At 43.5% G+C, this 15,436-nt stretch overlaps 1 protein-coding gene across 2 annotated transcripts in view; it reads left to right on the forward strand.

Moving 5' to 3' along the window:
• The window catches only part of ELMO1 (engulfment and cell motility 1), a 559,417-nt gene that overhangs the window by 136,507 nt on the left and 407,474 nt on the right, over positions 1–15,436 (forward strand). For both annotated transcript variants that reach the window (XM_040353213.1, XM_040353215.1), the window contains exons 6-7: positions 1,345–1,514; positions 9,519–9,554. In XM_040353213.1, coding sequence (XP_040209147.1) covers positions 1,345–1,514; positions 9,519–9,554 — 206 coding nt within the window. The remainder of the gene's footprint in view (positions 1–1,344; positions 1,515–9,518; positions 9,555–15,436) is intronic.

The raw sequence follows: 15,436 nt of genomic DNA on the forward strand, positions 1-15,436 counted from the left end.
GGGCCAATTTTTTGACAGGATCCAATTTACCTACCAGCATGTCTTTGGAGTGTGGCAGGAAACCGGAGTACCCGGAGGAAACCCACACAGGGAGAACATGCAAACTCCAAGCAGATGGTGTCGTGGTCGGGATTCGAACCAGCGACCCTTTTGCTGCTAGGCGAAAGTGCTACTCACTGCACCACTGTGCTGCCCAACAACATCAACAGATTACGTGAATTTGCACCTGAATCGGAACCAAAGACACACAGGGCCCTGATTTCCAAATGTGGACCGTGGCTGCCCCCGAGCTGTGTGAACTAGCTCCTTTGCGAGAAGGGCACAATCCCTGTCATGCGAATTGGATGCAGGGAAACCTGAAACCAATTCGCATAAGTGTAGATCCAGCCTAAGAAATGCATTCGCTCAAGAAAAAAAGTTCTGCCATTTTTGAATTTTCGGCATAGTCAAAAATTAACCTTAATTTGATCCCAATGATTGGAAAATCAAACAAACATTCTTCATTTTTTCATGAAATTCTATAGTCAAAAATTAACCTTAATTTGATCCCAATGATTGGAAAATCAAACAAACATTCTTCATTTTTTCATGAAATTCTATTAGTGTTTGGCCTTCTTAAAGCGCTTGCCCAGTTTCCTGGAAAAAAATAATTAAAAGTCAGCAGCTACAAAAACTGTAGTTGCTGACTTTTAAAAAACAGCCACTCACCTCTCCCATGATCCAACGGTGTGATGACCCCAGCCGGTTTCACCTGTTGTCTTCTCACCTCGGCACCACCATCTTAACTGTGGGCACCCAGCTGTGACAGCTTGCATCTTCATAGCCAGGTGCTCACTGCATTGTGAATGGTCCTGCAGTCGTCTGTATTGTGTCCCAGAAGACTGTGGGGATGGGGGGTTTGTGGAGGGAGGGAGGAAGGAGAGCTTCCGCTTCTGATCGCTTTGGTGGTCGGAGCATAAGTAGGAGAGGGTACCTGTCAAAACCCCCCACCTCAAAAGTACCAAAAAAAGTCTATAGAAATTAAGGGGATTGAAGAGCACATTGCTTAGGGCAATCTAACCAGCTATATCCCCCTGGATCAGAGACAGGCAAGTACAAGACTGGGGGATGGCGATATAACTGTAACTGCCAAAGGGAGAGTGAGTAGAGTCAAACCAGTTAGACTTCTATGTTAAAATGGCCAACTGTGCTATAAACAGGACATAAATGTCTGTACCTGTTCACCAGGACATTGACCAAATAACTTCTTGTTTAGATGTAAGGTGTCAAGAAGTGTTAATTGTAAAACTTATCAATATGTCAGGTATCTGCCTTCACTCACATTCTAATATTTCTCATATTAAGACTCACACTGCGCAGCAGCTCCATGACAGAGTCCAATCTTCCAGCATGGATGTCAAACTTGAAGCACTAAAAGATTTGGCAAAATTTTCAAGGGATATTACATTTGCACAAGAATTCATAAACCTGGATGGCATCTACCTCCTCACGCAAATGGTGGAAAGTGGCAATGAGTAAGTTATTCATATTCATTTCTCCTTGCTAATATCAAACATCTCTGCTCTATTAAATGTACCATTACATTTTTTTTATATTTGTTCCATATGTGTGAAAGGGGGCTTGTTGATCTTGTTAGAAATTAGGAGCTGGTCTTTGCTCATTTCCTGTGTTATCTTGTAATAATAGGCTGCTGCTGGATTGTTGGGTTCCTCTGCCCTTTCTGGTGGTAACCTCCTGCACTTGACAACTCGCCAACAACACAAGTATGATAAAATGGGTTTTTATTTAAGCTGGTATAAGCTCTGTAAAGCATAGTACACACTATATGTTTTTTTCATTCAACCAAGCAGACTGAATGAAAAAAACCTGACAGATTGCTGTACTAGCTCGAGTACAGCAAACTGCCCCACTGTGCTCTTGTGTTCTGTGAGGGGGACCTGCTGGTGCTGATCAGACACTGGTAGGATGCTGGTTTTCCAGCATGCTTGTTAGAAAGAGTTGGTCGTGATACTGACTTCTGTCAGACAGGCAGCTGTACACAAGGGCTGAATGTCAACCAGCTTCTACTGTACCGGTTGATTTTGACTAATATGTGTGTACCCGGCATAGGGGAAGTGCTGTGAAATTACCCTGCCACAACCCATTAGGCGAGCAAAAGGGAAAGTCATTAACGCAGCAGTAACCAAGGTAATTTCCCTGGCAATTCCCAGGAAATGCAAATGACAGTGCCGAATAATTTAGCACCAATAGCAGTGCAGTCTAATTAAAGTTTACAGGCCATGTCTAACCACTGACCAATGGAGTAACAAACAAGTCTGTTGACATTGGGGCCATTAAACTTGCATTTGAAACACTTAGTCTTAAGTGAGGGTAATCTATATGCAATAGAAAGGCAAGTCAGTCTCCTTAGGCAGAGCACTGCTAGCAGCAGCAACAAAGTTCAGTGACCGCAAACCAGTACAATACATAGAGGTGGCCAAAAGTCTTTCCACCACACTGATGCGGCGTAGATATCATCCTGACCACAGGCCCTGATGACCACTCCTGTAGACTAGATAGAGGCTGGTGGAAGTAGGTTGCTGTGCCTTTGGCTAGATGATGGCAGATGAGAAGGCCATACTGTCCCTGGTGGTCTATGTGCTCTGACACATCTCTGAGGGGTCAGGTGAGCGGCAGCCCACAATGCCCTGGTGCCTAGTGAGCCTTTCTAGGTTGTAGGTTGCACTTTTCCAGTAGACTCTGGACTAGTGTCCCTGGCTCCAATTCCCAGCTTCCCATAAAGCTGCTCTACAGCCTGCTATCTCCCAGACAGCAGGGCTCAAGTCCTGCGGGATCGCGTGGGAACGTAGTTCCTGCACTTCTTTCATAGCAGGAACGCAGTTCCCTTTGCAGGACTAGAGCAGCCTCAAGCAGCCGAGCCGCCCGAGCCAATTCTTCACTAAGTGGCAATGCCCAGCTCGAGTCACTGTCAGGGGCAGGCGAACCTTTATGTTACTGGCCGCTTCCTGTATGGATTCATTGGGTAGTGTGCGGGTATTCAGTCACTTCCTCGATGCCGCAATGTCTCCTGGGAGCTTTTGTCATTGTTCCCAGGAGACATTGAGGAGGTCTGCCGCGAGTTATCGCGGGATTTAGAAAGAACTTGCGGTTTAGTAATTATGCATATGAGCGTATCATTTTCATTTTTTGGTGGGGGAGTGGATCTTGGGTGGGAGTTCCCACACTTTTTCCCCATGACTTGACCCCTGCCAGACTGCCTATTCCTGGGATCCTATGTGTTGCTGAGAGGAGGATAGGAGGAAGCTCTGAATAGTTTAACAAAAGACAACTGGGCAGGACTGACACCAATAGGTCCACAAAAATGATGTGTATGTATTGAAGAGATACTGCTGTTTTTTTTTTTTTTGCAGTGACATGCAATTTATTGAATAAAAGTGATTAAAACACAAAAATAGAACATTTATGGGTGAACTGACCATTTAAGTAAAAATGGCACTCATGTGCTACTAGCTGGTATACATCCAAAATCTTTGTTCTGAAACACAAGATGAGAGATTAGAAACCACTTTCCCAAGTTTGATATAATAGGAAATGGCAGTAAAAGGAGAACATGGGTAATGACCTGTTAAAACGACAAATGTATTGTTTGCCTTTCTGCTTATTGTACAAATCCATGTGACATTGAAAAGATTAAGGTGTTATTAGGAATAGGTCTTTTTGTAGAGGAGGAGAAAAACTTGGGTTTTGTGCTGTAAAAATTAGCCCTTTGAGAAAATGTAATTAAAAGAAATGTGAAGCAATGCCAAATCCCATTTAGCGCAGGCCTATAAAGGGAATACGCTGGAGATTGTGCCTTCAATTACTACTTCTTTGCTGTGTAAGTTATGGGACTATAGGGCATTGTTAAAAGGAATGTTTTTTTGTATTACAAGAATGCTCTGTTTGTCAAGAAAAAAGTCTTAAGAACTCCTCCTGACATTGACTGAGGTTCATTATACAGATGTCACCTTTAGTCTGGGAACTTTTGGATGGTGCCTTGCGATACATTCTGTTTTTTTTTTATTTATTTTTTTCATATTTACTTGAGTGAAACTCTTGATGCAGATCCATTTTTTCTGCTTATGGAGGTCTTTCTGTTAAAAGGTTATTGCAAGGTTTCACGGATATACTTTTATCCAATGTTTTAAATGTTTTACATACAAAAAGAAAACTGAATGTGCTAAGATGTAAAAAAATAAAACCTGTAGCGGTTTAAGGTAAATCTGCCATAAAGAAAAAAAAAATGCTAAGCAAAAGAAGCCCCTTAAATGGCAAAAGGCATCAAAGTGTGCCTATATGCTCCTTTTTTTATTTGTTCTGTTCACCCCATGAGCCTAAAATTCAGGTATACATGACCAGAAATCACAGCTGGCATTCTCACATGTCCCCTGGCATCTTACAATGCAGTAAATGTACCTCTCTATTGCTGATGAGCATGCACTTTGGAGGATACAGGGGGGCAAGGGTGCCACATCAGTAGCTTTTCAACTGTGCCTTTATATAGAGGGATTAGACCTTAAAGCAGGAGTCTCCAGACTTTCTAAACAAAGGGACAGTTTACTGTCTTTCAGAGTTTAGGGGGGCTAGACTTTGGCCAGTGAGAGTAGAAAAATGCCCCAGTGTCAGTGGATGTAAACAATGCCCCATCATTGGTTTTATTGGAAGTAATCGTGCCTCATCATTGGTTTTAGTGGGAATAATAGTAACCCATTGTTGCTATCAGTGTAAGGAATTGTGCCCTATTGTTGCTACCACTGGTAAGTGCTCCATTGTTGATATTAGTGGGAGGAATAGCACCCATCATTGGTGTCTGTGGGAGGAATAGCGCCCCACCACAGATATCATTGGGAGGAATGGTGACCCATCATTAGTGTCAGTTGTGGATGGAATAATGCCCCAAGGGCCGGATAGAGGCAAGCAGTGGGCCACATCCAGCCCCACGGCCACAATTTGGAATTCCACCCAAAAAAGGAACTTCCGCTTTTTGGAATCCCACCCCCCTCCGGTGTCACATTTGGCACCTTTCAGGGGGAGGAGGGAGCAGATACCTGTGTAATACAGGTATTTGCTCCCACTCACGGACATACATCACCGCGGTGCAGCCACCACTTATAAGGACTTAGAATAACAACTCCTCTCAGGTTTAACTGCTTTCTAAGACTTCCTTAAAGGCATCATCTATCACTTCCTGTCACCGAGACAATAGTATGACCAGACAGGAAGTGAAAAAGCTGTACGAACACAGACAGAAAAACAAAACAGTTAACCATGGTTCTAGCCTTCCCTTACAATTTTTTTTTTAACATTTTCATTTCTGTTTTACCTTTTGGGAATTTTTTTTCACCACTTCCTTCATGGAAAACCCTTGTCACCCTGAAAGCAAGTGAGAGTAAATCTCTGTAATAGAGCCCTGGATAGTTTCAAAATTCCCCACAGGTGTTAAAATCTTGCCCCACTCCAATAATAAAATAAATTGTTTCGGTGGCACATACCCAATAATTAAGGTGTAAGGGTGGTGACCTGGTGCTTAAAACATTACAGGTATTGGCAGTGGTGCAGGTGAAGCTAGTGGGGGTGGAACTAAAGCCGGGGCAGATTAAGCATGGTATCGGTGATATGTTTTGCAGAACAGAAATACAACAAGCAGCTGCAATTGCAGGCCCTACATGCTGTAGGTGACCTTTGAATTCTTGATGGAGGTGGATCCAAGCAATATGGCTCATGTGAAATAACAGCCATGTGTTGTGATGTTTGATTTTCTATGAACTATAACTGCAGTTTTGCTACCAGATTATTTATTTTTGAAAGAATGCCTTGTGCTTGGGGTGCAGCAGTTACCTTACCTTAAAGCGGACCTTCAGTCATTTTTTTTTTTTTTTTATAATTTAGTTCTTTATTGTCATAGAAAGTGCATTTAACAATCAACACAGATAGCAGAGATACATAACAGAGATCAGAAAAAAGGACCAAACGTGGTCACGAAATGGGAGAAGCATATCAGATATTCTTGTAATGCACAGTGAGAAGGCACATGAAGAGTGTGTGCAAAACCAGGGAGGCATCCTGGCAATTACTTGCACGACCTAAAACGAATTTTAATGTATATAAAGCTATCCAAACAATAACAATTTGTAGATTATATAGTTTGGGAGGCGATACTTCAGTCATTTTTTAATCTTTCCATCTATTAAATCCTCTGCCCTTGTTGTTGTTTTTTTCTGCCAGTAAATACCTAATACAGCCCACTTCCTTGTTTCTTGTCTGGTAAAAAGCCTAGACTTATGACATCATGCACAGCCCTCTCTCACACTCTCCTGAGTTTTCTAGGAAGGGAGGGGGATCAGTCATAAGAGGACCAATGTGAGCTGCAGAGCTGGAGGTGTGCCTCTGTGTGTCTGTGTAAATCCACAAAGTGAACAGGCAGCAGCTTCAGCTGCCCATAGTTAAAATGGATGCAGCCAGACATGGTGTTGGGAGATTTCTGCAGCATATTTGGCAAGTACAGAATCACAGTGTATATATAAAATAATATGCAAGGCTTCAGAAAGGCCAAGATGTTTTTATTACATGGGTGTCAAGCTCAAAAGCAATTCAGCTTCAGTATACGTTCAAGGCAAAGTGGCTTGCATTTAAATTGCTTTATTTTGCATTCCTGTTGATATTTGCATAGGTGATAGAAACGGCTGATGCAGAATAATGGGACAAGCAAAAATAATAATGAAATCTGGACTTAAAAATTAAATGTTAATATGCATACAAAGTGCATTCCATACCTTTATAATGCGTAAAAGTGATGCACTATATGCACAATTTTCTGCTATTTAAGTACATGCACAATGCACATTTAAGTGCTTACATATTCTGAACAAGTAGTAATAGCACTTAAAAAAAAAAAAAAACAACAACATATAGCTGTAGACATTGTGGAGAAGTTAAACTTTAAATTTTACAGTAGTGGCACTGAAATCTCAATTTTCTGTGGAGAGCAGAGACATGGAAACCTTCTAGCTCTCTAATGTAAGCAAACCGCAGGTACTTATAAGTTGTTAGAAATAAAAAACTGACTGTGATCTTCACAGTACCTGCAGCCACAGCGGTCAGAGAGAGCTTGTTCTAAAAGTCCTTTAAATGCTTGTTAAAGGGGTTGTTAACTTGCTAAAACAAAAAAATGGTCCCCCTACAGGCTTATGTCATAATGTGCTAGTATGTATTACATACTAGCACACTATTGCAGACTTGCCTGTACTGGGGATACCTCCAGCAGTGCGCTGTCACCAATGGTAGGGCTTCCGTCCTTACCTGGTCTTTTTTTTGGGTTTGCATGCTCCTGCTATTTGAAAGGCCTGGACATAATGAGTCACGATCTTGGCACAGTGCTTTGAATGAATGACACACTCGAGTGTGCTATCCATTCAGAGTGCAGTGCAAATGCGCCGGTGATGTCACCAACTGCTACAAATGTGAGTATCTCTTAAATGGTGTGTGTTTTAGGAGATATTCACTGTACCTACAAGTAAGCCTTCTTAAAGGCTTATCTGCAACAGATGAAAAAGCAGACTTTACTACTGCTTTAAGAATATGTAAAAACGGTCTGTCCATAATCTGGTCAGAGATGCACTTTTAAGTTTTTCAACTACCAAGCTCAGTGATTGATTTTGCTTTTTGCACCTTGAAATTGTCAGAAAAGAAAGAAATAATGAATACTTGCATGTCGTTTTGATACTAAAGGTAGTGCTCCACACCTTTTATATTGTCCAAATATTTTTCCCATCACAATTAGGGTTGTCCCGATACAAGTACCGATACTTTTTCAATTACTCGCTGATGCCGAATACCAATGCTTTTTTTTATATCATGTGACAGTGGGACATATGTCAGTATTTTTTTTTTTTTTTTTTTACCATTTTTTGTTATGTTTTTTTTACAATGCTTTCTTGGGGGGGATGGGGAGAGTGGATGGTGACAGAGAAATTGACTAAGGACACAGATTCCACAGTCCCTTTCTTAGCTTCACTGAAAATGAATGGACAGGAGACAGAGACTCCTCTCCATTCACAAACTGAAGCATGGTAAACACAGGTTACAATGTTTTAGTTGTATAAAAGGACAGAGTTAGTGATCACTGACTCTGTTCATTTGGAAAAGGTAGGAGCCGGGTTTAGCGGCTCCTACCTCAGCTCTCCATCCTGACAGAGGGGGAGGAGGAGGACATGGAGGGTAACACAGAGCACAGAGGGGGACATGGAGGGTGCAGCAGCAGCATAGAGAGGGAGAGCAGAATAACGGAGGAGGACAGCAGCAGCAAGAAGGAGGGAAACAGAGCACAGAGGGAGAGATCAGCACGGAGGGGGGACATGGAGCGCGGAATCAAAGATCAGCACAGAGGGCGGACATGGAGTGCCGAGGGGGAGAGCAGCATGGAGGGGGGACATGTAGCGCGGAGGGGGAGAGCAGCACGGAGGAGGACACAGAGCGTGGAGGGGGAGAGCAGCACGGAGGGGGGACATGGAACGCGGAGGGGGAGAGCAGCGCGGAGGAGGACAAGGAGCGTAAAGGGGGAGAGCAGCACATAGGGGGACATGGAGGGTGACACCGAGCGAGGAGGGGGACAGTAGCAGCACAGAGAGGGAGAGCAGAATAACGGAGGAGGACAGCAGCAGCACGAAGGGGGGACACGGAGTACGGAGGGAGAGATCAGCACGGAGGGGGAGAGCAGCACGGAGGGGGGACATGGAACGCGGAGGGGGAGAGCAGCACGGAGGAGGACACGGAGCGCGGAGGGGGAGAGCAGCAGGGAGGAGGACACGGAGCGTGGAGGGGGAGAGCAGCACGGAGGGGGGACATGGAGCACGGAGGGGGAGAGCAGCACAGAGGGGGGACACGGAGCGCGGAGGGGGAGAGCAGCACGGAGGAGGACACGGAGCATGGAGGGGGAGAGCAGCACGGAGGGGGGACATGGAACGCGGAGGGGGAGAGCAGCACAGAGGAGGACACGGAGCGCGGAGGGGGAGAGCAGCACAGAGGAGGACAATGAGCATAAAGGGGGAGAGCAGCACAGATGGGGGAACTGGAGGAGGGACAGTGAGCATTGATCGGTGCAGCTTTGGGGGGAGTTACAAGCACCGATCACCGCTGTATAGATTTCACTAAAACAGTTGAAAGGGGATGAGGGGGAAATGCTTGGTATCGGGATACTAGTAGCGGTATCGGGACAACCCTAATCACAATGACCCAATAAAAAAGTGTGGAAGATGCAATGGCCTGCTTTATAGGAAAACAAGGAACTTTAAAAGTTATCCCAGAACAGATGATAGAAAGATATTGAAATGCCATGAAAGTTATTTATCCAAATTTGTTGGTAAAGTAGCTCATGGGACTCATTCTTTTGAATAGAAACTATAAATGAATGTAATTGTGTTTTAAAGTAAGTGGTGTCATAAATATGTGCTCACGTGTCGATTTTGTTCCCATTTTTGTAGGCGATATCAGAAGTTGCAGAAGATAATGAAACCATGGTAAGAATTTCCCTGGATCACAATTTGCATTGTTAATTGCGCATGCTGAATGTAGCTTTCTGTTGTAGCAGCTTGGGGAAGACAGATTTGCTGTGTGTTATTTAATTGCATAAGATCTGCTGGGAATTAGGCTTGGGCTCTAACTTTAGCTGACATTTTGTTTCTCTTTTCTTAATTTGAATCGTAATCACTAACTTCCCTTTGCTGCTTTTTAGAAGTTGCAGCTTAAAGTGTTACTAATCCCAGGGCCCTGCATTCACTATGTCTGGCCCACAGTACACAGAACAGCAGTATATGGTGCCTTGAAAATGTATTCATACCCCTTGAAATGTTCCTAATTTGGTCATGTTGTAGCCAAAAACGTAAATTATTTTATTGGGATTTTATGTAATAGGCCAACACAAAGCGGCACATAATTGTGAAATGGAAGGAAAATAATAAATGTTTTTTAAATGTTTTTACAAATAAATATTTGAAAAGTATGGCGTGCATTTGTATTCGGCCCCCTTTTACTCTGATACCCCCAAACTAAAATCTAGTGGAACCAATTGCCTTCAAAAGTCACATAATTTGTAAATAGAGTCTACCTGTGTGTAATTTAATCTCGGTCTAAATACAGGCAGTCCCAGAGTTACAAAAACAATAAGTACTGTAGGTTTATTCTTAAGTGGAATTTGTGTGTAATTCGGAAAACTGCATTTGTAAGTGTTACATTCGCCTGTGCAAGGATGTTATCTGGGGCTCTTCTGGCCTTGCAGTACATGTAGTACTGCAGTGTGGGATGTGAATGTTTTTCTTAAAAGAATGGTCAAACATTCCCATAGACACACTCCTAGACCCTGTGGACAGCCTTCCCAGAAGAGTTGAAGCTCTTATAGCAGTAAAAGGGTGGGCCAACTCAATATGGAACCCTACGGACTAAGACTGGGATGTCATTAAAGTTTGTGTGCGTATTATTAACCACTTCCGGACCGCCTCCTGCACATATACGTCGGCAGAATGGCACGGCTGGGCACATGTACGTACAGGTACGTCCTGTACTAGTACCCAGCCGTGGGTCGCGGGCGCACGCCCGCGGTGCACTCCCGCGACCCGGTCCGAAGCTCCAGGCTAGGCAAATTTGGACAGATTTTTTTCCCTTAATACATTAAATCATCATGTAAAAACTGCATTTTGTATTTACTTGGGCCGTCTTTGTGTAATATTAAAATTTGCTTGATGATCTGAAGCATTTACATGTGACAAATATGCAAAAATCAAAATCAAGAAGGGGCAAATACTTTTTCACAGCTCTGTGTATATGTACCGTATGTGTGTGTGTATATGTATATATATATATATATATATATAGTATTGAAAGAATAATGCACTGTGTGTGTGTGATTGAACACAAATAAAATAGTGTGGTGTAACTGCTGCTGCAACCAATCATGTGAGATACACACAAAATAAACAATAGAAAATAAAAATATGGCTGCGCTGCAATACAATGTGAATCATATAAAACATGTGAGAAAAATCATTAATATGAGCCAACCCTCAAATAAATAAATAAAGGATTGGTGAAAAGTCCTGTAAGTGAAAGAGCCGAGGGGAAATCCGCAGCAGTGGATGCCATCATCATCAGTGCAGTGTCTGTGTGAACACACAGAAAGTAACACCACAGCGCACTGTATCTACTGAGTGAGGGAACTGAAGCGGGAACCATCAAGACTGCAGAGGTTATTTTTTCTCTCAAAATCGGGTGCCACAAGGGGAGAGCTCTATTTGTGGGAAAAATGGGGATGTCAATTTTGTTTGGGTTCCGCTTCGCACGACCGCACCGTTGGCAGTTGAGGCGACGCAGTGGGGGTAACTTCTGGGGCTGAAGTCGTTAAATAGAAAGTGTTTTTATATTTTTATGGGGATTATCCATACGAGAGTATCGCTAGATGCTGAGGAGACAGGTAATGGTTGTCCAGCAGGGAGAGACTCCGGGTGGGGGTAACTAACCACAGGCTGTTGTGATTTCCTGACAAGACATCTGTGAAGTCGGTAAGGAGATCCGATATTAGAGGTGGAGGAATCTTTGCTTTAACATCTCATCACTTTTCCTTGGGCGTCTCATCGTTTGAAGTCACTATTGAATAACACATTGAAGGAATGTTTCTCTACTGAGATATATATATCCTAAATTATAGATTACTGTATTTTCCGGCGTATAAGACGACCTTTTGGGGTCGTCTTATACACTGGTACCGGTATGCAGAGTCAGACTGCAGGCGTCCATTGTTCAAAAGCAGTGCCTCCTCCTCGTCCTGTTCCGTTATTATGCGGAACACTGTTTCCCAGCAGAGCCTGTGTTCAGTGTTCTGCCTATCACGGACGTCCTCTTGTCCCCCGGCCTCGCACAGTGAGGTAGCAATGGGCACAGAGAGTTAGGCAATATATATCCTAAAGGATAGATTACTGTATTTTCCGGCGTATAAGACAACCTTTTGTACTTAAAATTATCCCCCAAAAATCGGGGGTTGTCTTATACGCCGGTACCGGTATGCAGAGTCAGTGTGCGGGCGTCCATTGTTCAAAAGCTGTGCCTCTTCCTCGTCCTGTTCCGTGAAAGGCGGAAAACTGTTTCCCAGCAGAGCCTGTGTTCAGTGTTCTGCCTATCACGGACATCCTCTCGTCCCCGGCCTTGCACAGTGAGGTAGGCAATGGGCACAGTGAGGTAGGCAATGTGCACAGTCAGTTAGGCAATGGGTACAGTGAGGTTTTGCAATGGGCACAGTGAGGTGAGTCGGAAGGGGGTCATCTTTATAAGGTGAGTATATCCCAAAACAAACCCTTTAGCTGGAAAATTAGGATGTCGTCGTATACGCCCATTCGCCTTATACGCCGGCAAATGCGGTAATTGTGTATAATTTGGAGGCAAATACTTATAACCGCTTGGCTTTATAATTGTATTTAAAAATTACTTTAAAATATCCTTACTGCTAATGACCTTTTTTGCAGCCCAAAGAGTAGTTATTGGTAACCCTTATGGCTGTTGGACTAGTTAAGCATAAATACTTTGAGCACTGTAGTAATGAAGGACATCTGCAGCACAAAATACCAATACGTTGTGCAATCTGGCAAGCTTTGCTGCATGTCCAAATTGTTTGTTTAAAGTGCATATATACTTTAGAATACACAACAAAAACATAGGAAACGTGTAGGTGTGGCCCACATCAACCAACCAGCTGTCCTTTTTCTTGTGCAGTTTGAGACCTAGCCCATATTTTATTTAAAGCTCATGTGTAGTAGGTAGAGAACCTCATTTTTTTTAATAATCTTCTTCACTTATTTAGAGGTTGGAGTGCAGTACTTTTTTGGCAGTAAAGAAAATGCATCACAGCCAAAGTGTTAATGCCAAACGCAGTACTTCACTGTATTCTAATATATGCCTGCCAGATCTTTCAGACTGTGAAATCAGATACTTGATCTGAAGAGAGACTTGTGGTTACTCCTGGTCTTGAAAAACTCACTTTTGTCAAAATAGTAACATGGAATGATATATTTGCTCTTGATATCAGGGTCACATGCAGGCATCTGCCACCAAATGTGGCTTCAGGCAACATCTCGCTACACATGGGGAAAGAAAATGGTCTTTCAACATCTGTAGACAACTGGGCTGCGAACTCTGGCACTGTGACTGGCTGGAGTCGCGTGATGTTCTGTGACGTCACTCCCGCGCATGCGCGCAGGATCCGCCTTTAACGACATGGCCTGAGATAGAAACGGCACAGCATGCCCTTTCTAACTCCGGCGCATGCGCAGGAGAAATTTCCCTGCGGCGATTTGCAAATATCTTCTAGGCCGTGCAGGTCTGGGAGATATTTCAAGCACCTAAAGTGGTGTAAAGGGTTTACAACCACTTTAAAGTGAATGTAAACCCTCACATATACCCAGTAAAGTGAACAGCCTCAGTTGATACACAGAGATTAAACGCATCTCACTACATAAGTTTTACATGTATATCTGCTGTCTTCAGCATTCTATACTCTTTAGAAAGTGCACATCGTGTTAGAAATCTTTCTTCCTGTTTCAACAGTAGGAGGGGAGTCTGGGCATACACTGTGTGATAGCTGATTGGAGGAAAGGCACACACCTACCCCCCTCCACATAGGCAGAGGAATGAAGAAACTTTCAGAGCTGTGCTGTGAAAAGACAAGCTCTCTGCTTATCTGACTCTAAGTTACCTCCCTGACACAAATTTCCAGCTGCTTTTATCTCATGTGTCAGAGAATTTGTCAGAAGTTTTTATGCTGATAACCGAGGGACGGAGCAACACTGGACTCAGAGCTTTGGAGAGAGATAAGTAAACACTACAGATAGATGTGCCCAGGTCAGAATGGTGTTTACATCCACTTTAAGGTGGGAAGTTGGAAAGAAGTGATGGATATTCCTGTTCATATGAACACTGCGATTGATTGTCACAGTAGTCACATGATTGGGGCCTGTTTTACTGACTTTTGAACATAACCAGAGATTGGTCACAGTGATGGGACTGTGGAGTGAGTTTCTTTCAGCACAGAAACCTCCCCCAGCATGGATGCATATGTGCAGCATGTGAGTGTTAAGGCCCACCCTCCTTGCCGTTACATATGTGGTTTGTGATGGACAGAGGTTAATGAGGTTTGGCTACCAGGTAAGATTTGGCCCTAGGAATATAGAGATTTTCTCACCCACATCTCTACCAAGGCTCCAGGTTTCAGGACCCAGAGCTTATTAAGATCCCTCCCTCTCTGGCAGATACAATACCTGGAGCCCCCCCACCATGTGTAGGTGAAAAACCTAGGTGACACGCATACACCGTTCACATTCCTGTGCCAGTCAGTGCCTCAAACTGTTTATACTTCAAATAAATACAGTTACGGGTTAAGAACTGGTCCTAAGGAATAGTTACTGTAGAGCTGTATGTAGCCGCATGGTGTGATATTCCCAGACAGTGGTGGCTGCTGCGCCATTTTGGGAAGGGGGCGGCAAACAAACCAACCACCACATCCGGTGGGGTCGTGGTGGGGTCGTGGTGGAACACCACCACGACCCCACCGACCCCCCCCATTTGCTCACCCTCCCACCAGCCACCACACTTACCCGATCTAGGTCGCGGGTAGCATTAAATCCTTAATGCGTCTCCTCCTCAGCGGCTTCATTACAGCTTCCCCTGCGTCTCCTTCTCTTCTACGGCCAATACGGATGCTTCTCCTCTTGTCAATCGGGTCTCAGGACCTGCTTCCTGATTGGTCGGGAGGAGAAACAGGAAGACAATTTTGAATATTAATTCACTATTGTCACAACTGGGTGGGTCAACCCTTTTTGAAGCCAATTAGAGCCTCTGACTCTAATCATTTGCTTTAAAAAAAAAAAAACATTGACAACCATGTGTCTGGTGCCCTACATGTAGATTAGGAAAAAGTGGAGAATCCCCCAAGGTGGGGCTTTTGAGGCAACAGTAGTTAGAGTAGTCAGGATTAATACAAAAATATAATCATTTAATAATGAACAAAAAATATATACATATATGACATAGTAGTCAATTGAAAAGAAGAGAGAGTCCACAGTACGAATACAGGGCCCTACGCGTTTCGGGTTTCCTTCTTCAGGGGCCGAAGTATGTGTGGGGTCAAAAGTCTATTTAACAACTTTTCTGTGCTTTTTAATCTGTGCCATTTGATATGTATATTGCTATTTCTCCATTGTATGTTACCATTTTCAACATATATGTTATTTTGTTTGTTTTTTCTAGAAAAGTTGTTAAATAGACTTTTGACCCCACACATACTTCGGCCCCTGAAGAAGGAAACCCGAAACGCGTAGGGCCCTGTATTCGTACTGTGGACTCTCTCCTCTTTTCAATTGAC

This window comes from Rana temporaria, chromosome 5 (assembly GCF_905171775.1).
Source record: "Rana temporaria chromosome 5, aRanTem1.1, whole genome shotgun sequence".
NCBI lineage: Eukaryota > Metazoa > Chordata > Amphibia > Anura > Ranidae > Rana > Rana temporaria.